Source organism: Canis aureus, chromosome 25, assembly GCF_053574225.1.
Source record: "Canis aureus isolate CA01 chromosome 25, VMU_Caureus_v.1.0, whole genome shotgun sequence".
Classification (NCBI taxonomy): domain Eukaryota; kingdom Metazoa; phylum Chordata; class Mammalia; order Carnivora; family Canidae; genus Canis; species Canis aureus.
Window position 1 is genome coordinate 4,932,002 of NC_135635.1, and position 27,438 is coordinate 4,959,439.

Consider the following 27,438-nt stretch of genomic DNA (forward strand, 5'->3'; position numbering starts at 1 on the left):
GTTGTTGTTGTTGTTGACTTTTTATTTATTTGAGGGGTGGGGGAGAGGCAGAGGGAGAGGGAAAATGAGCACAGAGATGCTGAGTAACTCGTCCAAGCTTGCACAGCTGGCAAGCGTCCGGTAGGTCTATCCAGATCCCAGAGTCACCCTTGATTCTCCTTTCTCACCTCCCCAGGTCTGTTCAGTCATTAAGGCCTAAACATTTGCTTTCTGAATATTTTGCTTCCATCATCTTTTCTACAACCCTTATAACTACTGCTCTATTGCAGCCACCTTTTCTCTTGTGTGGACCACCGTAAGTACCTTTTTTTTCATAATGTTTTATTTTTAATAATGTTTTATTATAGCAAATTTCAACAACACAAAAAGTAGAGAAGACTATGAGTATGTCTATTGCTACAACCAGTATAAACTCATGACCATTCACTTCATCTATACCGCCCCCTGCCTGCTGCCACCTAACTGTATTATTTTGAAGCAAATCTCAGCATCTTAATGCATCTGTAAATACTTCAGTATGCTCTGAAACAACACTCAAATAACAATCACAATAACATTCTTCACTTATGCATTAAATATTCTTTATTTTTTAAATTTATTTATTTATGATAGACAGAGAGAAAGAGAGAGAGAGAGAGAGAGAGAGGCAGAGACACAGGAGGGAGAAGCAGGCTCCATGCCGGGATCCCAATGAGGGACTTGATTCCGGGACTCCAGGATCGCGCCCTGGGCCAAAGGCAGGCGCTAAAGCGCTGAGCCACCCAGGGATCCCCTAAATATTCTTTAAATCATCAACTAATCACTATTTGTATGTTATCCACTGCTGTGTAACTTAGTGGTTTAAAACAATAATAAACACGTATTGTTGCTCATAGTTTTTTAAGATTTTATTTATTTATTCATGAGAGACAGCGAGAGAGAGAGAGAGAGAGGCAGAGACATAGGCAGAGGAAGAAGCAATCTCCATATGAGCAACCCGATATGGGACTTCATCCCAAGATCCCAAGATCCCGGGATCACAGCCTGAGCTGAAGGCAGCTGCTCAACCACTGAGCCACTCAGGCATCTCCTGTTGCTCATACTTTCTATGGGTTGGAAACCTGAGAGCAGATGATCTAGCTGGTTCTGGATCGGAGTCTCATGAGATACCAGTCACCCGGAAGTCCGACAGGTACTGGAGGATCTGCTTTCCATGCGGCTCATCGACACTGGCTGGCAAGTGGGTGCTGGCTGTTGGCAAGGGGCTCTGGTCCTCTCCACAAGGGTTTTCCACACGGCAGCTTGAATGGCCCTAGAACCTTGCCTGGCTTCCCCCAGGGCAAGCGAACCAGGGATCCAAGGAGGAAGCTCCAAGACCTTTCATGACCCATGTGTGGGTCACACACATGCCAGCCCGCCTTATTGTGAGAGGGTGTGAATACCAGGAGGCTAGGATTTTAGAGGGTCGTCCTAGAGAATGGTTAACCACAGGTTCAAATTATCCCAGTTGTCTCCATTGATAGCTGGCTTATTTGAATCAGGATCCATGCTTGCATTTTGTTGATATGGCTCTAAATATCTAGGTTCCTTTCTGTCTTTTGTTTTTTCGTTTTGTCATTTGTCTTTTTTTTTTTTTTTTAGGATCCAGATTTTCTTTAGTTTTACATTTACTGGTTTTTGCTGCTTACATCCTCATGATGTCATTTGAACACAGTCCTCAGATTCATGTCTTTCCTGTAAACTGGTATTTAGATCTAGAACTTAATATGATTTGGACTTTTTTTTTCTTTTGCAAGAAAGTATTGTTGACTTCCAGCAGGGGGCACATGACGTCAGCTATAGTCTTACGATAGTGTGGCTGTTTTCATTACCTTGCTTCATTATTTCATTAGAGGTTTACAAATTAGGGACAAATTAACCCTATAATTCCATCATCTATTAGCTGGAATTTTTTTTTTTATTTAAGTTTAATTTGCCAACATATAGTGTAACACCCAGTGCTCCTCCCATCAAGTGCCCTCCTCAGTGCCCGTCACCCAGTTTCCCCACCCCTCCCGCCCAACAGCTAGAATATTCCTACAAACTTCCACTTACTTTTTGATTACCCTGAAGTACTGTTAATACAGGAAAGATAAATGTTTGTTTCCATCCCTTTGTTAACAAGTACTTGCACCCTTCAAAGTGACCAATAAAATATTGACCTTACAGATTTAAAACATTTTTCATTCCATCATACTTCTTTTTTTATTTTTTTATTTATTTATGACAGTCACACACAGAGAGAGAGAGAGAGAGAGAGAGAGAGGCAGAGACACAGGCAGAGGGAGAAGCAGGCTCCATGCACCGGGAGCCTGACGTGGGATTCGATCCCGGGTCTCCAGGATCGCGCCCTGGGCCAAAGGCAGGCGCCAAACCGCTGTGTCACCCAGGGATCCCCATTCCATCATACTTGTAATTCCTGTTGATGCTCAAATGATCCCATTTTCAGCCAGGAGCCTGCGTCCTTATGAGTTACACCATTTTTGACAGCTTGTTGACTTTCTGCCATAACATCATGTTCCAGGTTCATCTAGCATATCTACACACACCTCTCGGCACCATTTCCCAATGGAGCTCTGGTTCTTTTTAGTGGCAAATGAGAAAGGCCACAATCTGGATGTTAGAGTGTCTCTGCTTTTCAGGGGCATCCATCCTGGTCCATCCTCCAGTCATTTGAGATGTAAAAATGCAAATCTGACCATTCCCTCGCTCAAAGTCCTGCCCTGGGCTCAGGCTCAGTTGCCCTCAGGACAAAGCCAGTTACTAAGTGCGGACAAGCCCGGTCCTGTTACTGTTTCCCGATTTCCCACTCCCTCCTACTTCCTGCCAGTCTCCTTAAACTTTAAAACCCAGCAAAACCTATGTTTTGATGCTCCCACACCTATCTTAACCTCATCATGTGTCTCATTTTAACTTGGAGCTTCAGCTCTCTTGGGTGTCCTCTCCAAAACACTTTGTCCTAAACCACCAGGCAGGGCTGTCTCCCACTATCGTCTCATGGCCACTGTGCCTACACCCAATGTGAGCACCTTAATGTCTCCATGCAGCTCTCCTGCGCTGCTCCGCCAGGGAGGACTAAAAGGCAGTCATTGCCTTATCAGTCTTTCCCCCAGTACGGAGCACATGGCCTGGTGCCTAGTGGATGCCCCCATCTGGTCACCTGGTTAGGCAGGACAGACTAGCTCTTCCACTTCGGTCCCGACCAGCGCTTTCTTCACCCTACTTCAGGCCTGCATGTCTGCTAGGTACAGACTGAGCTGCTGTGCGTTAGTCTCTTGTTTAATTTCTATTTGGCAGGCTCGCTGAGGGAGGGCTAAAAGGGAGCCCACTGTCCTAGTTACTAAGATCTGGGGTGTGGGAGGTTTTGCTCAGACCACCACACCTTTCCTTCCCCACTCAGCCGGCTGGAGCCCTGACCAGGATGACGAGGATGTCACCGGCCAGGAGGTGCTAACACAACAGAACGGAGCCTACGCAGAGCAACCCTGAACAGGAGCTCTGGAGACAGTGTGCTAGGGTTTTCTGGACACAGATTTGCCACCGCCTGCTGGCATGACCTCAGAAGTTACAGACTGGATGTAGTGATTACATCACCCTCTCAGGCTACAGGGAGTATGAAACAAAACACGGAAAGCACCTTGCAGTGCCTGATTTGTTGTAAGTGCTAAGCTGTGCCTGGTAGATGAAGACCACACACCCCCAAACAGAAGGGCTTTAGTCTCTAAGACTGGACTTTTTCAAAGCCACCACAAGAGAAAAGGTTAAGAGCTTAAGGCACACTTCCCAGGTCGGGGAAAGTGGCTGATGTTAGCCGGGAAGGAGCTATGTGGAATCCAAGAGTTCTACTGGGAGCAACCCGGACCAGTCAGGCTAACAGTCAAATCCTAAGAGGGAGCGCTGCATCCACAGTGAACACGGCAGCCAGAGGGCTGCCCAAATGGAGTAACTGCATTGTAATGCAAACTGGTTTCAATCTCATAAACACTAAACAAGCAGTTTTGATTTTTCACTGATGATTTTTATCACCTAGAATAGAGCCTGGCCACAGTGGGTGACCAAAACCACTTGCAGAATGAGTAGATTATGATGCCTTTCCCATTACGCATTCCCAAATTTCAAAGCTGGGCTATCCACTGGAACCAATGGTGCAGGATGGTGCAGGCCACCAAGGGCCTGAAGGCCGGGGCAGGGGAAGACAGGAAGAGGCCTGGGCTCTATCACAACGAAGAAATCCCCAACATTCGTGGCACACTGGCTTCAGGGTGGGAGTCCTGGTTTCTTTCTGTTCACCAGTCTAGGTCTAGATCAGAAATTCAGTCCTGGGACACCTGGGTGGTTCAGGGCTTGAGCCTTCAGCTCAGGTTGTGATCCTGGGGTCCTGGGATCGAGTCCTACATCAGGCTCTCTGCATGGGGCCTGCTTCTCCCTCTGCCTATGTCTCTGCCTTTCTCTGTCTCTCACGAATAAAATTAAAAAACAAACTCAATCTTGTTCTACTCCCATGTCCCACTTAGCAACTCACACAGTACCCAAGCCCATGTTCAGCTGCGGCCTCAAATTATTTTTTATTTTCATTTTTATTTTTTTGCGGCCTCAAATTTAACACACACTTACACCAAGAAAGGTTAAGGTATTTTCTTTATTTTTTACAAATTAAGACTATGTAGATTTCATATATTTCTGAATCAAAAACACCTTTGTCTTCACAGTATGAGTTAGAGAATGCAGCCTGAGCTGAAAACCAAGGAACTAGAAAAGAAAGTGATAATTACAGTGATTACTGTATTAAAAACCTGTTAGGCATTTTCTTTAAAAGTCGTTTTTTTTTTTTTTTTTTTTTTTAATCTTGTCATTCTTGGCACTGTTTCTAAAGAAAAACTCCTTTATCCCAAGCAAAAAAGCACAAGAGGTGGAGTTTGGCTTCAAGAGATGTAACTCAGATTCTCAGGCCTTGCAGAGAATCAGCAAATTTATGGAGAGTGCTACTGGGCGTTTAATGGGAAGAAGTCCCTTTATTAAGTTCTCAAGCCAGAGGCTAGAGGCGGCAGCTAGGTCAGAGGGCAACATCCTCTGCAGAAGAAAGCCATCGGGGCAGCACGCCACTCCAGGAATACACACACCCCGGGAACAAATTGCTTCACAGGCCAGCACAGTGATACGGTGTGCTGCAAACCAGTAGCCACTGGGTCAAACTGGGTGCTGCCTGTGAACAGGGAGAGCCGAAAATGGTAGCCTACTGGCAATGAGCTTTGAGGGCTCAGGGCCCCTTACACTGAAGCCTTGAATAGCCAGAGCTGCAGCTGCTCTCGAGGCTGCCTGCCCTTCTGTGCCAGAGGACTGTGGATCAGAGAACACTGATCCCCGTTAGTATGGGCCTCCCCGCACTCACAGCCACAAAGCTGCGGGAATCACAGGTCTTGCAGGTTTGGTCACCTGGTCCCTGGCTGGAAGGCTACAGATTTCTGGAACAGGTGAACAGACCAAAAAACTAAAATGCACCTGTAAAATGAACATTAATCTACCACCCCAAATCTCTGGCCTGACACTACTGGCATCCAGGCTGGAGAAGGGAGAAGGCAGGAATGCACCAAACTGTTATGAATGCTGCCTCCCAAGTCACCACAACCCAGGTTTGCTGATCTGAACAAAGAACCAGTCAGTTAGCAGCGATTTTCTGCCCCACTGCCCCAACAGGTCCTTATCTAGATAGGTTTGTCAGGCAGGATTAGTTTACAATTACCCCCAGGCTCACTCAGTCCCCTTCTCTAACCTTCCTCTCCTGGGATCTTCAGTCAAAGCCACATGGGGGAGGCCACTCAACAACTAAGGTGATATAAAAAAAAAAAAAAAAAAAAAACAAAAAACTAAAGATGGGAAGTTTGGGAATTCTACCCTCTATCTGGCCACACATAACCAGCCTTTTCATAAAGTCCTGACAAGAATCAGTCTTTCCTTCATGCTGAAATCCTCCCTCCCCACAGATGGAAAACCAGCAGATTCCCTGAGGGTCAGACCAGGAACAGGGAATGGGAACATGTAAATCTACATTCCTTTTGGGATAGCAAGACAGAAAGCTGTGTTTGCCAGACCAGCAGCGGCTTGGGCAGCTCAGAGGAAGCAAAGCATCCACCAGAAGAGGCTCTTCATTTTCTTTGTAGGGGTTGACAGAAGCTCAGATGTAATGAGCCTGAGTGACAACAGGACCATCAATCTCCTCTCCGATGGAAAACTCACTGTCTAGTCCCACAGGAACTGTGCACAAACCAAACGACGCTGAGGGAAGAAGAGCCGAAGTGGCTCGACCAAACAGTTCATGTGCACCTGGTGAGGCTCGGGTGGAAAGTGGACTCCTGGAGTTTGCTCTGCTGTGGGTCCCACTCCTCGTCACGGTGACTGGCTGCCTGAGCAGAGGAAGAGGCTAGGGATGGGGTGCTCAGAAAAGGGAGTGGGGAAGAACCCCAGGAATACGAAGCCAAACTCCAAACTATATTCTGCTAATCAGTTTTTTGATCAAAAAATTCAAAATAGAGAAAACCACAAAGTACAAAAGCTTTTCTGATGCTTTTCATTATCACAGAACACACCACCTGCAATGTGTGCGAAGAGGAAATGAGGGGTGGAAGGAGAGGTCAAAATGGGAAAAAGGCTGGATGGTCAATTTCACTTCTTCTCTTTCTTCTTGTCCTAGAAATGGAGAAAAATTGCCTAATTAATTTTTGGCATCTGACATTCAAGCTAAAACTTTTGAGTCAGCCAACAGTGGCTGCCTTTGTTTAGGGACTGGAAGAGATGAGGATGATAAAAAGGAAGGAGAAATACTCCCTCAGCAGGGTATGAACTGAATGTTGACCCTGTTCCACTGGTGTTCCCTTGAGTTGTTGACAGACCTGACGAGAATAAAGGTTAAGCAGCAGTTCCTACTTCCACCCCAAGAGTACCCAGCTGGGCCACCTGACCACTCTTGGCTCACTCATCACCACCACAGCTCAAATCCCAACAACTGAAGGCTGTATCCACCCTAAAATAACTACACAAGAGGCCAAGACCAACTTTCCATTAGTCCGAGAAGCATAAATCTTGACCACAAACCAACACCCAGAAATAATCTAGCCCCAATGAAGTCTTCATTCAATCCTAGGTGGAAGCCCAGTATATTAAACAGGAGCAAGTTGAGTTGCTTTGGCTGAGTCTAGTCTAGTCCTGGCACAGATAAGACAGAGCCACCAATCCCACCTACTCACCTGCTTCCTCCTCCTCCTCCTCCTCCTCCAACACCACCACCACCACCACCACCACCACCACCCACCCCACCCTTCCGTCTCTTGTGCCCTACACTAAGATAAGAAAAACCTCGTGGTTTCATTTGTTCCCCTCCTGCTGGAGTAGACTGTTTACACTAACCACATACAGAATGCTTCTCTAGAAACAAGACTAACAAACGAATAAAACCGGTCTACTTCTGACACGTGTTTATAAAAGCTAATATTAAATCCCATAGAATATCTTTCCCTGAGTCATAACTATTTTTACAGCCTTTAAATTCATATAGTAGGCTGTTTCTTGCTGCCACTTAAACCCCTTTCTCTTTTGATACTAATCTCTATTTTACTTTTAAGTAATTTCTATACCCAATGTGGGGCTTAAACTCACAACCCTGAGGTCAAAACTCACATGGTCCACCAACTGAGCTAGCCAAGGCTGGCCCTTGGGTTGTTTTTTTTTTTTTTTTTGGTTTGTTATTAAGGATTTTTTTCCCTTGTTCCTTGGCCTAAAGACTTCTGGTTTACCTCTTACTCAGCGGCCTTACAGTTAGCCTGGACCTATACAGTGTGTCAGTTTTCAAATTTGAAGTTTACACAGATGTTGAGTTCAGGTGCCATTCTCTCATCTTCAAGGAGTAGATGGACTAACCTTCTCATTCATAGCCAGGATCATCATGAGTTTTCTGAAGAGGGTAACGAAATCTAAGAAGAGGTCAACGCAGTGCCTGAAACAGAAGAACCAGATTACCAGTTGGCATTTCCCACCTTCCTTTATCTACAGCCTATAGAGAGACAAGAGCATAAAAACCCCATGCCCACTCATAAGTGAGCTTCGCCAACACCGTACCACCAACTAAGTAAAACTCTGGTGCCTGAGAGCCTTCTCAAAGCAACAAAGCCATGCAGCAGAGGGAAAAGAAAACTGGGCTTTAGACCGCAGGGGCCTGCATCTGAACCTCGGACCACCATCAATTAGTTAAGAGACTAAGAATTATACATCTTTTTAAAGTTGTATATTACAAAAACTGTGTATCTTCTCATCATTCAAGGTTTAAAAAATATAAAAATATAGAGTAAAAAGGGAGACAGACCTTTCTCCTATGCCTAGAAATAACCCTATTAAAAGGATAATTAAATGCATATTAGTTCAATTTTTTTTAAAGATTTATTTATTCATGAGACAGAGGGGGGTTGGGGGGAGAGGTGCAGAGATACAGGCAGAGTATGCAGGGAGCCTGATGTGGGACTCAATCCTGGGTCTCCAGGATCATGCCCTGGGCTGAAGGTGGCGCTAAACTGCTGAGCCACCTGGGCTGCCCTATTAGTTGAATTTTTAAAAGAGCTGGTGTCTCGGGAATTGAGGGAGACCCTGCCCTTTCCCAAACCATAGGTACCCTACCCTACCATGTACGCTCCTGAAGGTGGGTCACTTAAGTTGGCCAGTGCCACCTGGTCCACTCTTTACCCTACCGACGGCGACTGAAAGGGAGACATTAAAGACCAGTTTTCACTCACCAGATATAATCCTTATCTCCATTTTCAGCCTTTTCAATAATGAGTTGAGTATCAAAAAGGACAAAGCCACACATGACCACCAGCCCCACATACAGGTTTGCCTAAGAAAAGAAGAATGAAAGAAAGGAGGTCACCAGGCAGCAGATGCCACAGAGGGAAAAACCAGCTGTGCCTCTTTTTGGCTCTTGGCCATTTGAAAGTATGAAAAATGCTAACCCTACTGACATTAACATTCTCGGGCACGGAAGCTACAATAAAGACCACATTACTTCCCTTGGTACAATTCCGCACTGCCCAACAAAAGTGAGCATTCTAAAGGATTTTTGGTCTACCTTGCTTTAGGGTGAAGCAAGAACAAGAAGTGCAAGGAGATGGCTGCTGAAAAGTTATATGCAAAGTCTCACCTGGAAAAGCCAAATGGATCCAAAGAAAAGGTTCCCCAGGGAAGATAAGAGCATCAGACTCATGGCTGACATCAAGACACCTGTAAGAATGACAAAAAGCCATCCTAAGAAAAGCCAAAGCAAAGTAAGGCAACCCGAAAAAGCCTTTCCTTACTTTCCCTCCCAAATTAAGTCTTCGATTTTCTTAAGATTTTATTTCTTCATGAGAGAGAGAGAGAGGGAGAGAGAGGCAGAGACAAGGCAGAGGGAGAAGCAGGCTCCACGCAGGGAGCCCGACGTGCGACTCGATCCCGGGTCTCCAGGATCACACCCTGGGCTGAAGGTGGCGCTAAATCGCTGAGCCACCCTGGCTGCCCTAAGTCTTTCAATTTCAACCCAACAAGCACAAGAAGCTGGAAGATAGGAAGAGTTCCAGTGAGAATTCTGGCTAAAGCAGAGGCTGTTTTCCAATCCACACTTACCTCCCAGAAAGAGGTAGCTCCGGCGCCTGGCATAGAGGGCACTCAGGGTGAAGCAGGTAAAGATCATTGCTGTGCCCATGAAGGCAGTGGGAAGAATGCTGTAAGAGGAAAAAGATCATTAGACTGAGGGCTACAGGTCTGCAAACCTCTGTTTAGGAGGCATATTCTCAATAATAAAAAGACCTAAGATGCTACTAAAATACTTACCTGGGGTTGATGGCAATGCACAGCTCCAGAGCAGGGCCCAGGCCAACTCCTAGAAAACAAAGGCCCCAAAACATGCTATTACCATTAATTCCTGAAGAGGAACCTTGTCCAAAAGCTGACCATCAAAAGCACAGGCATGCCCACATGTTCCTAAAAAAAACTAAAACATGTGTACTAAAAAAAAAAAAAAAAAAAAAAATGTGTACTAAAAATAATTAACTCTCTCTCTCCTCTATCCTCCTTGTTTTCTAGAGAACATATACTTGACTGAATTATTTATTTACACAAAGAGCTACAAAACTGTTCTCTTAGCAGAAAATCAGAGATGACCCCAGATGAATACACATTAGGAAAAAGGAAGTGGGCATGTCATACATTTTTGAGCGAAGTTCTAAGGCTGCAATACTCTGAGGAGGAGTGATGTGAGACATAACAGGGCCCAGATAAGGAAATTAGGATAGAAGGTCCAAGAGCAAAGCAGGGCCTTGCGGCCAGCAACCTATAGTCCTGCAGGACTGACTCCCTTTGTAGAAAAGGCCAGACTGGTTCTGCAGGTGGACACCTGCCAACAGGAGAGTGCCGGGGCCACCTGCTGCAGCCCCAACATTTCCTCACTCTTGCTACTCTCCCTCCTTATGGTAATTCCACACCTTAATGCCTTCAAAAGCAAGCCTTCTCTATGTTAAAAATCTTAAATCTCTAAATCCCTTCCTTTCTACTTCAACACTACTTAAGATTAGATAGACTCAAAACAAGTTGTACTAAGTCAAATGCTTCTCTGCCAAGTATTTTTACTATGTAGCTCGAGTCCTCTTTCCCTTAATGATAATTCTACAAGAGTTATGTTTTTAATTCTTTTCTTGAGAATCAGCAAAGTGCTCTGTTGGATGGATCTCAATGTATGGCTTTAATTAACTGTCTGCAAAGTTCAGAATAAACAGTCGTAGGAATGATTGTTGCCAGTGTGAGTCAAGTTAGAGTTTCAAGCCTAGTGTAGTCCCACTTCGACCATTAACAAGTTACGCTACCTAAGCTCTTGAACCTCATTCATTCAGACACACAAATGTTTACTTTTGGATACAAAAGTAGAAGTCACACACATACACACACACAAAAAAAAGTAGAAGTCACAGTCCCTAATCATAAAGAGCTTATCCTCTGGATGGGAAAGCAAGATGTACTTCTACGAAATAACGCAATACAAGGAAGAATACACTCAAATACAAGATTGAATGGTACAGTGCATCAGTTGGAGTGAATCAGAATACATACAAATCTGAGGCCTTAGTCTAAAGTTATACTAGATTTAGGACCCCCCTCCCACCCCAAATTAGCCCAATTCCTAACATACCTGTAAGGAAAGCAAATCCAGCAAGAAGTCCCAGTCTTTTTTGCTCAGTTTCATGGCTATGAGGTGTTGCCATCAGCCAAATCATCAACCCCAGGGAGCCCAAGGCAGAGAGCAGGCCAGCCTGTCAGAACCAGAGTGAATAATGAAATGCTTCAAAGTATCAAATTTATTCGGCAGGACATCTTACTGGGATCAAATATTCATATGAACTTCCTAATATTTCCTTCTAGCCTGGAGGCAGTGGAGAAGGCAGAGGGGCCTTGCAGGACAGGGCTAGGACCGTGGAGGATCCTAGAGGCTCTTCTGACCAGGTAGTCCATCAGCCACAGCTACCCCAGTCAAACTAGGAGTCTTGCCCAAGAAAAAGATGAATCAAAATGACAAGTGCTTGAAGCACATTCCAATCTGCAGGACAAGTATAAATGATCCCTTTAAAACATGCACACGCAAATATTTATCTCCAAATAGCGAAAAAAGACTAAAAGGGTGCTACAGACTGAATGTTTACATCCTCCCCCAAATTCATGTTTAAATTAGGTCATGAGGGTGGAGCCTTCATTAGTGCCCTTATAACAGAGATTCCAGAGTGCTCCTTTGCCCCTTCTGTCATGTGAAGACACAGCAAGAAGATGGTCATTTATTTACACAGGAAGCAGGCCTCACCACACAACATTATCTGCTGGTGCCATGATCCTGGACTTCCGGCCTCTCAAACTGTGAGAAACGTTTATTATTTGAGCTACTCAGTCTATGGCATTCTGTTAGAGCAGCTGGAATGGATGGAGACAGAGAGTAAGAACCAAAATGTTAAGTTACGTGTGGGGTGTTTTTATTTCGTCCTCATCACCAGTCTGTTTTCCAAATTCTCTACAATGAACACGCATTATTTTTATAAGAAGAAAAAAATTCTTAAAAAAAGGGTAAAGCTAATGCAATTAGGGAAGAAAATCATTAAGGATATATACAGACACTGAAGTTCCTTCCTTCCTTCCTTTAAAGGTATAGCTGATTCTAGTTATGCTCTGTAACTATTCACTGTGAATAATGAATTAAGGAATACTGAACAACTGCTCCTGAGAAAAATAAAGGGTTAGATTCTCATATACCTCTGGTTACATTTTCTTCAACTGAACAATACATGTTTTATGCATGTTTATGTTTAAGGACACTTTATTCGATATATATTGTTGGCTCATTAACATTGAACTCATAGCCAGCAACACTGTAACTCATGCCTGAACAAAGTTTACCTAACAGACATATTTTCTCCATAAGACACATCACAGTCTTAGTGTACCTTTTTTTTTTTTTTTGCACTTAGGAACACTAAACAGCACTCTAGCACTATGCTTGGGGTCCATTTTAAACACCGGACATCATCACCAAAATCACAAAAATGCAAAAAATGTGGCATTACACAGACCATGAAAAGGACCCTTGCTTATAGTATAAGAGCTTGAAGTAGGGCAGCATGGTACCCTGTTTGACCCCAGGTGAAACGTACTGCTGTGCACAACTCAAATTTTTTCATTCTGCTTCAGACTGCAAATGTCTGCAAAAGCACCATGAATACTGATTTTAGGGTTACAAATACATTTTAGCAAATAAGTAAATTCATAAATACAGAATCCACGAATAATGAGGATAACTGTATTTTACTTTATTATAATTACTTAAAAAAAAAAAAACCCACAATCAAAAACCAAAATGGTCACTCTTGCTTCGAGGGTGGAGTATGTTGTAGTCTAAACTGCAATGATCAAAGTCTTATCCTCTGAGTATCTGGAGTAATTTTTCTTTTTTAAAGATTTTATTTATTTATTCATGAGAATACACAAAGAAAAGAGAGAGAAGCAGAGACACAACACAGGCAGAGGGAGAAGCAGGCTCCATGCAGGGAGCCCGATGTGGGACTCGATCCTGGGTCTCCAGGATCACACCCTGGGCTGCAGGCAGCGCTAAACCGCTGAGCCACCGGGACTGCCCTGGAGTAATTTTTCATGTAACCTCTGTCAGGAGATGCCTGAGCATAGGGACAATTCTCAGTAGTTGCCAGTGTCAACACAGATACACACACACCCCAACACCCCCCCTTCCCCCGTACTTATACTAAAAAGGACACTTGGAAAGGACAAGTCTTGGTTAGTGAGAACTTCAATTCCTACTGACCAAATCCAAGGTCTCTTTCAACACAGGAAAGTGAGTTCAGTATTTTCATTCAACCATGCATATATAAGTACATCAGAGAATAAAACAGATCAAATCCTTGAAGGTCTCACCCCGCCTTTCCTGACAATCATACCATCAGTGTTTTGTATCTAAGAACCCCATAGTCACAAGCAAAACAGAAGAAGAATGGAGGAAAAGATAAAAAGGTTACTGCACAAACCCCAGCAAACATGCCATGCCGCAACTCAGCAGGTTGGGGTCTTACACGGCAGCTATACACCATTCAGTGTATAGCTGAATTCAGTGTCCAGGCTTAGACACAGTTTTCAGTACCTTGAGAGGGCAAAGCTGCCAGAATATTTAAATGGCTCTGCCTGTCCTTAGTTGGGTAACTAACTAAGCTGGTTCTGACTGAGTTCAGATCACAAACTATAGAAAAGGATTAAGGAGGGGTACAGGCTAATACACCCTGCTGAGTTGCTTTCTACCTACAGCAATCTGTGCCATAGCAACTAGGAGAAATGCTCTTACCTGAAGGAAATGAGTGACCACATGGACATAGGCCCCTGCAGCTGCCACGAACATACAGAGAGCAAAACTGGCATAGACCTTCTTCAGGTGCTGCTGTGTAGAGGGGGTTCTGGGAAAGAACGTTAGTAGCAGTCATTATTCTAGGATCAATTTCATTTCTAAGCTAACAATCATTTCCCACTCTTCTTCCCAGGGAATATGTATATTTAAAATAGTAATAATAATAATAATGATGATGATGATGATGATGATGTTGTTTTGTAAATAGATTAACTGGGGACACCTGGGTGGCTCAGAGGCTGAGTGTCTGCCTTCGGCTCAGGGCATGATCCCGGGTCTCGGGATCGAGTCCCGCATCGGGCTCCCTGCATGGAGTGTGCTTTTCCCTCTGCCTGTGTCCCTATGTCTCTGCCTCTCGTGAATAAAATAAAATAAATAAAATAAGATTAACTCAGAATCTTAAATGCTGAGAAGGAGCCAAAGGTCCCAAATTATGAACAAACAGTACTCAAACTAAAATAACTAAGTGGTTTTTCAGTGACAACACAGCAGCCTTTAGAATCTGGGTGTTTTTATCATATCCTCTGGATTCTAGCAAAGTTAATATGCTAATTTATACATACAAAAGTTAATAAGCTAGGAAAAGAAACAAGATAGGAAAGGAAATGCAGTGAGAAACTACAGTCAAGATTGAAACACTTACATGTGGGAAAATTTTAAGAGTGCATCAAAGTTGATCTTCCGATCAAATATGTTCATGATGCCAGAGTTTGTGGGACACAGCCTCCACTCTGTAGAATCAAGGATAAAAAGAAAAAAGGTTATTTTACAGATAGAAGGACATACATAATAACACAAATCACTTTTTCATGAAAAATAGCAACATACAAGTTTGGAAAAATTAAAGTTATCTAAAATCCCACCGTCTTAGTACAGTCATTTTCACTTTTACATATTTCCTTCTAGGATACATTTGCAATCATATTCAACCATTTTAAAGGAGACAGGAAATGAAGCCATCTTGTCTTCCCTAAACTATTTTGTTACTACATTCGATTTCTATTCTTTCAGAAGGTAATCTGGCCCCTTTAATAGACAGTTTCTCTCTTTGAAAAATTAACAGTTAGCAATCTAGTTCAAGGGACCCAATCATTGGAACATAAAGCAATTTTATTTTTATTTTATATTTTTGAGGGTGGCAGGGGCAGAGGAAGAAGGAGAGAGAGAATCTTAAGCAGGCTCCACGCTGGGCCTCCACCCTGAGATCATGACCTGGGCCAAAATCAAGACTCAAACACTTAACCAACTGAGTCACCTAGGCACCCCTGGAACATAAAACAGTTTTATGTCACGGTTTCAAGATGCAAGAGAATTCTCTCAGCAAAGGCAAAGAACCTCAAAGAGGGAGGGAGGAAGAAAAGGAGGAGCTGGGCCTGGTACTGGGGCCTGAATTTGCTTTATCCCCTCTCTATATAGCAGTATAGAGAAACTTTAAAATATTTCTTTCCCAACCATGCAAGCACAATGCCTCTTTATCCCTAAATACTTGTGTGTACATCCTGAAAACAATGATCAAAACCAGGAAATTAACAATGACACAATACTATTATTTGATCTACAGATACTCAGATCTTGCCAACTGTCCCAATATGTCACAGAAAGGACATTTTCAATGAACTGTACCCAAACTACATGCCATTAACACCATCAAGTAAGGTTCTTAAATTATGTTCCCTCCTCTATGTCACATGCAATCCTAAATACACACATTCAATCTGTGGAGCTAAAAAAAAAAAAAAACAAAATCTAATCAAGAATTTTCATCTTCCTAAATATAAATCTTCCATAATCATCTAGATTCTTATTAGAGCCATAATGCCTATTCATTTCAAACTGACCAAAAACCAGGGAGGAGGGGGCTGTATTAAAATACACAGGTAAGTAGTTTGAAAGACAAGCCAACTAGTCACACCTATTCTAGTCAGCACCTAGCACAATACTCAGCAAAATTAATCTGGGCAATAAAAGTTACAACCTGACTCCTGAGAAATCCTGGGCCAGTGGAAAGATGTCATTCTTCTAGTTCACACACATCACTACCATTTGTGAGGCTTGCTCTCTCACTAATGAAACAATTATAATGGCAGCTTGTTCAACTCTCTCGTCACTTCTCACCAACATCCCTACTCACCTCAATCTGTCAGTTCTGTTCTTAAGGATGGATACTGTGAGAAGCTGCAGAACCTACTAAAGCTGCTGCCCACACTTGTAAATCACGGGGCTCTGGGCCCTCTTGATCTAGATGGTGCAATTATTGCAGGCTGTTGCAGGGCCAACGACAGCCATTCACAACCATGATGAACACAGCCTCCAGAGAGCACACTTACAGGATGCCAGAATCCAGCACCTGGAAAGTGTCTTTGTTTAAGGCTTCCATTAACACCCTTAATGACATCCCTAGATAGAACGTGCAACAGTTCTGAAGCAACCTTCAGAGCCAAGTTTCTCAGTATTCACAACAACAACGCTAAAGTACCTCTTGCTTCCAATTTCAAGAGTTAAAAAAGGGAAGACGGGGTGGTAAATGGGCCTTCCAGTGTAAATCCTTAAATACCCAGGGGATTATTAGTCAGAAAGGGGCAACTCCCTGTAACCAGACCCCACTGAGTAGCAACAGTGGGAGCGAATGGTGGTAGAAACTCCTCTTTTCCAGTTTGCTCTTTGACATTTCCCAGGGGGTACTGACTGCCTCTTACAACTGCTGATGGAAAAACCAAAACTAGCAAAGGTTGCTGAGGACAGGAAGGAAGTAACAAGCGGGAATTTCTCCATGATTTACAAGTGCCTTGTGGTTTAAAATAATTTTAAAATAAGTCAAATAAAACCAGTTTTTAAACACCACTACTTATTCTAAATTTAAGTGAGATATGTAATTCCCAAATTTTCTAGATGCAAAGGCACACGACAATTTTATTTTGAGAGAATGACAGCACACACAGGTGGAAGTGGGGATAGGGAGAGGGGGCCAGATGGAGAGAAAGAATCTTAAGCAGGCTCCACGCTCAGAGCAGAGCCTGATGCAGGGCTCAATCCCACAACCCTGAGATCATGACCTGAGATGAAATCAAGAGTCAGATGCTTAACTGACTGAGCCTCTCAGGCTCCCCAAGGTACACAGCAATTTTAGAATAGCGTTGTAGCGAAAAAACACAAATAAAGAATACATTTAATAAATGACATGATGGGGCAGCCCGGGTGGCTCAGCGGTTTAGCGCCGCCTTGAGTCCAGGGCGTGATCCTGGAGTCCCAGGATGGAGTCCCATGATGGGCTCCCTGCATGGAACTTGCTTCTCTCTCTCTCAGCCTCTCTCTCTCTCTCTCTCTCTCTCTCATGAATAAATAAAATCTTAAAAAAAAAAAAGACATGATGTATATATGACATAATTTATTTCAGAACTGTTAAAACATGAGGGGGGAAAAAAACCATGAGGTGGGAAAAGTCAGATCTTGGAATCAAGGAAATACGAAGTTTGCTGTTGTCTGTTTGGAACAGACAGACCTGGGAGTGGGGGCAATGGGGTAAGTGGGTGGTGGGACAGTAAGGAAGGCACGTGATGTAATGAGCCCTGCGTATTATATAAGACCGATGAATCACGGTCCTCTACCTCTGAAACAAGTAATACATTATAGGTTAATTAATTGAATTTAAATTAAAACAATCACCTTATTAGCATAACAAATAGAAAGAAGTCATGTCCAGATAAGTAGAGTAAAAACGGTTCTTACAAGTTTTGTCAGATGGATTAAACCAACCAAATTTCTATCTTAGCTTCAATGACTTTTACTCAGAAGCTGCAGAGAAAACGTATCTACATTTCGATGGTCAATGTGCAAAAGTCAGCTGAACAAGATTCAGTTACATTCATAACTCAAAAATAGCTCCCAGTGCACTTGGGTGGCTCAGTCAGTTGAGTATTCCAATCATAATTTTGGCTCAGGTCCTGATCTCAGGGTCATGAGATCCAGGGCCAGGCCTGAACTCAGCAGGGAATCTGCTTGAGATTCTATTCCTTTGCCCCTCCCCCCATACCCACTCTCTCATATAAATATATCTTTAAAAAATAGCAGCTCCGCACCAGAAGTATTTTTGGTCCCAGGGAACAGTTAGCACCTAACAGAGCTTAAAGTATTCAAAAACTTAACCAAGTACCTCAGCTAACATTTCAAAGGGACCCACAGTTAAATAAGTCTTTGCTTTCAAAAAACATTAAAATAAGTTAAATGCTATGTATATTTTACCAAAATAAAGGGAAAAAGTATATTACAAATTACTCAAAAATTATTCAATACAGTAGTTCCTCTAACACCCATCAGCCCATCATGAAATCCATACCCAGCACTGGTCTTTCTCACCCTGGACATCAACTCACACAAAAATCTAGAAATTGCATCCTCTTCCCCATCCCCTAGTTCTTTTTTTAATTTTATTTTATTTTTAAGATTTATTTATTTATTTATTTATTCATGAGAGAGAGAGAGAGAGAGAGAGAGAGAGAGGCAGAGACACAGGCAGAGGGAGAAGCAGGCTCCATGCCAAGAGCCCGACGTGGGGCTCGATCCCGGAACTCCAGGATCGCGCCTTGGGCCAAAGGCAGGTGCCAAACCGCTGAGCCACCCAGGGATCCCCCCCATCCCCTAGTTCTATACTCAAATGTAAAACAGGGAGGTGGAATGATTTATTCAAAATACAATGTGGGGGATCCCTGGGTGGCTCAGCAGTTTGGCACCTGCCTTTGGCCCAGGGCGAGATCCTGGAGTCCCAGGATCCAGTCCCGTGTTGGGCTTCTGGCATGGAGCCTGCTTCTCCCTCTGCCTAGGTCTCTGCCCCTCTCTCTCTCTCTATGTCTATCATGAATAAATAAATCTTAAAAAAAAAATACAATATGGACAGTGCCTCCTAGACTCATGAGATATTTGTCTACGTCACATTTAAGAAGTATATGTTCAGATGTTAATTATAATCAAATTCCTTTAATTTTGTTCAGAGCTTCATTTAATGCCTTCATCCTTAGGAGAGCAGGAATATCAAACTTGTTAGAATTTGCCAGTGTCAAAAAAAAAAAAAAGAATTTGCCAGTGTCTGTCACACAGATACTGCTAAAGTTTTGTTGGAAGTATCAGCATTCTGTGGTTCCTCTGGACAGCCTCTTTTGCCACGGCCACCCCAAAACAACAAAACTTACTGCATTGCTTTACTAAGAAATAAAAAAATTCAGTAAACACACGGTTTTGAGTTAGTATTCCTGAGGCCTGTTTTTGCTTGGGGAGGGAAGGGTACGGGGGAGGCAGAAGACAGATATTCTCATCAACTAACAACTATGTCTTATGTCTTTTTAAATCTCTCTCTCTTTTAAAAGATTTTATTTATTTATTCATGAGAGGCACAGAGAGAGAGGCAGAGACACAGGAAGAGGGAGAAGCAGGCTCCATGCAGGGAGCTCGATATGGGACTCGATCCCAAGACTCTGGGATCACACCCTGGGCCGAAGGCAGGCGCTAAACCACTGAGCAACCCAGGAACCACCCCCCCCTCTTTTGTTAAATCTTTTTTTTTTTTTTTTTTTTTTCATTTATGATAGTCAGAGAGAGAGAGAGAGGCGCAGAGACATAGGCAGAGGGAGAAGCAGGCTCCATGCACCAGGAGCCCGACATAGGATTCGATCCCGGGTCTCCAGGATCGCGCCCTGGGCCAAAGGCAGGCGCTAAACCGCTGCACCACCCAGGCATCCCTGTTAAATCTCTTATACTAGGTATCTTCCTTACCCTTGTCCTAAAATGAATTATTATCGGGGCACCTGGGTGATTCAGTGGTTGAGCGTCTGCGGCTCAGGTCGTGATCCCAGGGTCCTGGGATTGAGTCCTACATTGGGCTCTCAGCCACGGAGCCTGCTTCTCCCTCTCTGCCTCTCTCTCTGTGTCTCTCATGAATAAATAAATAAACTATTTATTTTTTTAATTTATTATTTTTTTATTTATGATAGTCACACAGAGAGAGAGAGAGAGGCAGAGACATAGGCAGAGGGAGAAGCAGGCTCCGTGCACCGGGAGCCCGACGTGGGATTCGATCCCGGGTCTCCAGGATTGCACCCTGGGCCAAAGGCAGGCGCCAAACCGCTGCGCCACCCAGGGATCCCCAATAAATAAACTCTTTAAAAAATAAAATGAATAATTATCATCAAAGGCCAAGTCCTGAAAATAAGAAAAATAAAATTATCTACAATCTTACTTCAATACCTATTAAGTAGTCTATATGAAACACAGCCAAGTGACCAAAAACTATGCAAAACAGAAGAAAAAAAAAGAAACAACCAAATTTTAAAAATAATAATTTTAAAAAATTTTAAATCCTTGCCTTTGAGAGATAAAAGCCTGCTGACTACTGGGCAGAAGCCTGCCTTGAAATATGTAATTTTTAAAAATATTTTATTTAAATTCATTTTGCCAACATATAGTATAATATCCAGTGATCATTTCATCATAGGCCCTCCTTAATGCCTGTCACCCAGTTACACCATCCCCCTACCCACCTCCCCTTCTACAACCCTTTGTTTCTTTCCCAGGGTTAGGAGTCTCTCATGAGTTAGGAGTCTCTCATGGTTTGTCTTCCTCTCTAACGTTTTCCCACTCAGCTTCGCTCCTTTCCCTTATGGTCCCTTTCACTATTTCTTATATTCCACATATGAGTAAAACCATATGATAATTTTTCTCCATATGACTCATTTCACTCTGATGTATACAATTCAACAACATAAAACCAGAAAGTCAGGGGTGCCTGAGTGGTTCAGTCAGAACAGCAACCAACTTCATCTGAGGGTCCTGAGTTCAAGCCCACACTGAGTGTGGAGCCTACTTAAAAAAATATATATGTATATTTTAATATAGTAAGTTAAAGAAACATTCTTTACATTTAAACATTTAGTTTGTGGGATCCCTGGGTGGCGCAGCGGTTTGGCGCCTGCCTTTGGCCCAGGGCACGATCCTGGAGACCCGGGATCGAATCCCACGTCGGGCTCCCGGTGCATGGAGCCTGCTTCTCCCTCTGCCTGTGTCTCTGCCTCTCTCTCTGTGACTATCATAAATAAATAAAAAAAAAAATTTAAACATTTAGTTTGTGAATTACATAGTTCCCCATTCCTGTTGTTAATTTGACCATTCTGAGTCTCCTTCCCACATATCCAGAAGGGATCAATTGATACTTTTTTTTTTTTTTTAAGATTTTTTGGGGATCCCTGGGTGGCGCAGCGGTTTAGCGCCTGCCTTTGGCCCAGGGCGCGATCCTGGAGACCCTGGATCGAATCCCACGTCGGGCTCCGGTGCATGGAGCCTGCGTCTCCCTCTGCCTGTGTCTCTGCCTCTCTCTCTCTCTCCCTCCCTCTCTGTCGATCATGAATAAATAAATAAAAATATTAAAAAAAAAAAAAAGATTTTATTTACTCATGATAGACATGGAGAGAGAGAGACAGAGACAGAGACATAGGCAGAGGGAGAAGCAGGTGCCATCCCAGGAGCTCTACGTGGGACTTGATCCCAGGACTCCAGGATCATGCCCTGGGCCAAAGGCAGGCGCTAAACCGCTGAGCCACCCAGGGTTTCCAGATCAACTGATAATTAAGAAAAACCCCATGTGGTTAAAAAGCTGAGGAGGTGGGCAGCAGAATTGTATTTTTTTTTTTCCAGCAGTTCTTCTTACTGAATAGCTTTCATATTCTGTAAAACCAATCTAGAACAGTGGTTAACAGTTTGGCTTGCTGCACTTGAATCCTAGCTGATATTTCCTTAGCTGTGTGATACGCAGTAAGTTTCTGGCATTTGAACCTCATTGTGCTTTAGTTTGACTTGTCTATAGTAATATATAATATTCTCTATTTCACAGGGTTGAGGATTATATGAGATAATACAAGTAAAGTGCTGAGAATAGTGCTTCATACAGGGGTGCCTGGGTGGCTCAGCCAGTTAAGCATCTGACTCTTGATTTCAGCTAGAGTCATGATCTCAGTGCCGTGCGATTGAGCCCTGTATCAGGCTCTGCGCCAGGTGTGGATCCTGCTTAAGACTCTTTCTGGGCAGCCCCAGTGGCGCAGCAGTTTAGCACCGCCTGCAGCCTGGGGTGTGATCCTGGAGACCCGGGATCGAGTCCTACGTCGGGCTTCTTGTATGGAGCCTGCTTCTCCCTCTGCCTGTGTCTCTGCCCCCCACCCCTCTCTATGAATAAATAAAATCTTAAAAAAAAAAAATTCTTTCTCCCTTTCCCTCTGCCCCTCTTCCTCCTACCTACTCTCTCTTGCATACATGCTCTTTAAAAAAAGAAAAGAATATGCTTCATTCATAGAACCCGCTCCATATGTTAATCATTGTTGTTACCAGTGTAAACACTCATTACTCTCATGTCTTCAGTCCATTATTTTCCCCTGGTTTTAGAAAACATTTATTACAGGTCTAATTTACATGTGTCCTATAAATTAATTTTTTAAAATATTATTCAACCATTAACTTATAGCTAACTGTGTATCCTGAAGACTTACTATTTACCCAAGTGAATAAGATTAAATAGGGGGGAGAAGGAAGAGTTTAAGAAATTTATAAACTGGAATTTAAAGGAATATGATAAATCTTACTACTGTCTAAAATTACTTTTGTTGAAATGGCATGCCTCTCCTTGGGCACATTTACACTGGAACTCCTGTCCCACAGGGCCACAAGGTGTTTTGAGACAGCCTAATAACCTCTAAGTGATAATCCGATGTGGTAAAGAATTTGATGAAGTAAATGGTCATTAGCTTGATGCTTTCCTTGCTAACCCTAGGAGACAGGTCAGTTTGGTTTCTGGAAATCCAAAGAACTGTTGTGACAGGGCTAGGCCCTGATGGTCCTAGATTTTAGCCCTAGATGTTCCAGCCCCTCCCTTAACTTGGGCCCAAATTCCTGGCTAGCTCGTTAGCTAACACTGGATCCGTCTCTCTAGGGTGCTGCCTGAGAACGAAGCCAGGAACTGGAGATGGAATGCCTACTGTCTTCTAAAAATGTTTTGTATTGAACTTTGACACTACTGAACCTCTTTCTGTAACCACAAGTGTTTTGACAGACTGAATCATAAGGAGGCCCCAATGTCTTAAATACATACCCATCTTCCAGTGTAAATCAGTAATCCCTCCCCCAAAACAACATATTTTTAGCTTAAATGAGATGAGAGCAGGCACAGATAAGGACAAACAGCACACCCATTCAACTCTCATCCTGGAAGCTCTTTTGAAGTGTTTTGGATTCCAGTTCACTGTGACAGAACCTCTCTCACCCATTTGGCTGGAAGCACCTCGGGTGTAAGCAGAGCTTGCATCTGATTCGACTTTCGATTTCCCACATTTAAGCACAACCAAGAGACCCGAGAGTGAATGCAGACCCCACTGTCTAAACAGGAGTTTTGTGTGTTTTTTAACTTTATTTTTTATTATTTATGAGAAACACACAGAGAGCGAGAAAGGCAGAGACACAGGCAGAGGGAGAAGCAGGCTCCACGCAGGGAGCCCAACGCTGGACACCATCCCGGGTCTCCAGGCTCCAGGATCACGCCCTGGGCTGAAGGTGGTGCTAAACTGCTGAGCCACCTGGGCTGCCCCACAGGAGTGTTTTCAATCTCAAATCAACGCTCCCCAGCTGACTTAAAGGGGAACCTACTATGAGGAGTAACTCGAGTGGCCCTAAAAGCCAATCTCTAGTCTTTTTCTCCTTGGTTTGAACAAGTTAGAAACTTGGCAGGGCGGGGGGGGGGGGGGGGGGGGGGTGCCTGGGTGGCTCAGGTCCTGGGATCAAGCCAACATTAGAGACTGCTCAGCAGGGAGTCTGCTTCTCCCTTTCTCTCAAATAAATAATCTTTTAAAAGGGAGGGGGAGGCTTGGGTGGCTCAATCAGTTAAGCATCCGCCTTCAGTTCAGGTCATAATCCCAGGGTCCTGGGATCTAGCCTCACATTAGGCTCCCTGCTCAGTGGGGAGTGGCTTCTCTCAGCTGCTCCCCTGCTTGTGCTGGCTCGCTCTCTCGCTCAAATAAATAGAATCTTTAAAAAAAAAAAAAAGAAAAGAAAAAAAACAAAACCCTGGAGGAACAAAACTGGGTAAGGTGGAAGACACTTCTAACAGATTTCTACAGTCAAGTCAAAGTAGCAAAGGAAAATCTAGCAGATAGACCATCATCAAGAGAATATTCAGTATTTTCCCAGAAGACACTAATACCCTTGGGTAGTTTATGAAATGAAGTGAAACTTCAGGTCAGCAGAAGTACCTTCTATAATACCACTGACTACATTTATATAAAATTTTACAACTTTTAAAAAGGCAAACTTTTTTTTTTTAAAGGCAGCCTAATAGTGACATTAACACTGGCTTTGGAGTCACGAATCCTGCCATATTCTACTACATAACTTTGGAAAACCATTTTACCTAAGGTCATCTAGGCTTCCTTATCTGTAAGATAAGGATAATTAAATAACACCTGCTCTACCACGTTTATTGAATGCCAATAAAAAAATCCTTGTGACATAGATTAAAAAGTACAGTGCAAGGGAACGTAGTCAGTGATACAGTAATAGTGCTGTATGGTGAGACGGTAGCTATATTTTCAGTGAGCACAGCATAATGTACATATAGACTTTTATTTTTTAAAATATTTTATTTATTTATTCATGAGAGGCAGAGACACAGGCAGAGGGAGAAGCAGGCTCCATGCAGAGAGCCCGCTGCGGAACTTGATTCCAGGACTCCAGGATCACGCCCTGAACCAAAGGCAGGCGCTAAACCGCTGAGCCACCCAGGAATCCCCCATATAGACTTTTAAATCCTTATGTTGTACATCTGAAAAGTAATGAAACATTGTGTGCCAACTATACTTCAAAAAAAAAAAAAGGTAGAAAGGCTCTGTGTAAGTACTAAATGAATACTAGTACTGACTTGACCAACACCATAAAGTTAAATAGTAGAGTCATTATGACCTCTAATGCCTGAGGCTCTTCCCACAGGAGAAAAGTAAGTTTTCTTTAAGACAGCTCCAGTCATAGGTCAAGAAAAATTTTAAAAATATTAACACACGCTTATTCCTACTACGCTTTTCTGGATTTTCAGCACTTCTACCATAAGCATGAACTATATGCATAACCAGGAAAAAAAAATAGAAATACTGACTAAATATCTGGATTAATTTTACCTTTTCCATTCTTAGAAGAGTAAGACTTCAGTCATAGCAATAGTGGGGAAGGGATGAAAGAAGGTTTACTAAGCCATGTTTCCACAACAAGATGAATAACAGAAGGAAACTCTGAATACAAATCAGAGTGTTTCTCAAGGATTTAACCACTTTGTCCCTATTGGAGGAAAAGTAGAGAATCTAGGTATCAACTTTTTTATTTTTTTTTTTTAAGATTTTATTTACTTACTCATGAGAGGCACAGAGAGAGCAGCAGAGACACAGGCAGAGGGAGAAGCAGGCTCCATGAAGGGAGCCTAACGTGGGACTCAATCCCAGGTCTCCAAGATCAGGCCCTGGGCTGAAGGCGGCGCTAAACCGCTGAGCCACCCGGGCTGCCCTAGGTATCAACACATTCTTGAAGCCACAACAAAAAATATCAAAGAGAAACCACCAAAGACAGTAAACCTAATAGTTACAGAAATAAGTGTATTTGCAGAAGCCTTAAGAATTTGGTTATGCAATGTGAATAATCTTTCTCGAACTGAATTCTTAAATTACACGTTCAACCAAAAGATAAACTAAAACTAAGTAAACAAAGAGAAACCACCAATGACAGTAAGCCTAATCATTACAGAAATAAGTGTATTTGAAGAAGACTTAAGAATTTGGTTATGCAATGTGAATAATCTTTCTCGAACTGAATTCTTAAATTACACGTTCAGCTAAAAGATAAACTAAAACTAAGTATCAATAAATAACCAGAAAAACCTATTCGCCATTAACTTTTAACTTTAAAATCTTTGTTTCAGGCACAGTCAGCTCTTCTGAGTTACACATTCACAAATTAACCATTGCTAGAACAGTCTCAAGTTCAGAGAGATCTTTGCTATTGTTTGGTCACCGAAAGGCTGATTAGGGGTAGGCAATGCAGTCTGGACTGGCACGGAGAATTAATTCCACGCTTAATAAACTTGCAAAAATACCAAAGCCTACTTACTACCACAGCTCCAGCAAGTAGGTACAAGGTCAAAAACAAAACAAAAACCACCTAACGACGCCTTTCCTGAGCGGACTTTGAGAAAGACGCCCACAAGGCTCGGGCCCAAGCAAAGTCAAGGCCATCTCACCTGTCCAAAGGTAACCAATCAGACCAGAACGGGGCTGTTCTGTGCAGCTGGAAAGCCAGAAAGGATCTTCTCACTTCTCGCCTCTGCTTGCGGCTTCCAAGTAACTAAGGAGCCTCGCGGGTGTCACAGAGGACTGTGACATCACCCGCCTGGCCGTGACAGGGCAGCCTGGCTGACCGGGCCCTTTCTCGAGTCCTGGCCCTGGCTGCTCACCCAGAAGGGGCCCAGCCAGAGAGCCCACAGCAGGGCCGCGAGCGAGCAGGCAGGTGAAGGAAGGGTGACCGCAACCCCGTGAGGTTTCGCTTTCATTAGCCTCGGAAGGAAGGGGTGGGGGATGCGGCCTGAATTCACCTAGTCGAGTGGGCCGAAGGGCCCCTGCGCCTGCTGTCGGCGGGGGGGTGGGGCGGTGGGGAGAAAGCACGCAGAGTGGAAGGAAGGAAGGAAGGAAGGAAGGAAGGAAGGAAGGAAGACTAACAAGGACCCCTCGCGAGCACCCGCGCTCAGAACCGGAGCCTGGACGCCCCCCGAAACCCAGCCGACGCGCCCCGGCCCCTCCCCCGCTACGGCACGGCCGCGCATGCGCAGGACTAGTTCCGGGGCTTCACCCCACCCCACCCCCCGCGCAGCTTTCCCGAGTCCCGTCGCGGAACAGGGCCCCATTCCCGGAAGCCGCAGTCCGTCCGAACCCCGAAACCATTCCCACTCTTGCTCAGACAAGAATTGCCCACCCCGCTTCCGCTTCTCATCCCCAGCTTACGCGGTCCCCGCTTCAGACATACGTTCTTACCCGCCTCTCAGGAACCCACACAGGCCTCCTACCACCGGATGCGCTTCTGACTCTCCCAGGGTCCGCTCCAGCCTCTTCACCCGAGCGTCAGCCCCTCAAGGGTAGCCCCGCCCCCGCGTTCCGCCTACGGCCCGTCCTCATTGGCCACCGGCCGCACCTCTGCCTTCCCATTGGCTTTACGTGCGTAAACAACGGCTGCTTACTTCAGAGCCATTCGCTAATGCCCTTGTCCATCAAGACTCCGGCCGCCCAGCGGCGGCGTCGCACAAAGTCCCGCCTCTTCCCCGTAGCTCGGTAGGCCCGCGGTGTAAAGCCGCCCCTAGTGGAGACCGAGGCGAGGAGCCGCCCCGCCCCAGCCGCCCGGCTGGTCAC

General features: G+C 44.0%; 1 protein-coding gene across 3 annotated transcripts; it reads right to left on the minus strand.

Annotated features, from left to right (window-relative positions):
* Positions 1 to 4,638: 4,638 nt before the first annotated feature.
* TMBIM6 (transmembrane BAX inhibitor motif containing 6) lies at positions 4,639 to 27,222 on the minus strand. 3 transcript variants are annotated; one of them, XM_077870134.1, is made up of 10 exons: positions 27,067 to 27,222; positions 14,622 to 14,709; positions 13,919 to 14,027; positions 11,219 to 11,339; positions 9,868 to 9,916; positions 9,661 to 9,758; positions 9,200 to 9,279; positions 8,796 to 8,896; positions 7,930 to 8,005; positions 4,639 to 6,702 (listed from the first exon to the last, which is right to left on the minus strand). In XM_077870134.1, the coding sequence occupies exons 2-10, from the start codon at positions 14,675 to 14,677 to the stop codon at positions 6,679 to 6,681; spliced, it is 714 nt and encodes a 237-aa protein (XP_077726260.1). In that variant the 5' UTR covers positions 14,678 to 14,709; positions 27,067 to 27,222; the 3' UTR covers positions 4,639 to 6,678. The 3 variants fall into 3 exon arrangements, with proteins under 3 accessions (XP_077726260.1, XP_077726262.1, XP_077726261.1); XM_077870136.1 differs by having other exon boundaries at positions 27,059 to 27,118; XM_077870135.1 differs by lacking the exon at positions 27,067 to 27,222 and adding an exon at positions 26,280 to 26,433.
* Positions 27,223 to 27,438: the final 216 nt, after the last annotated feature.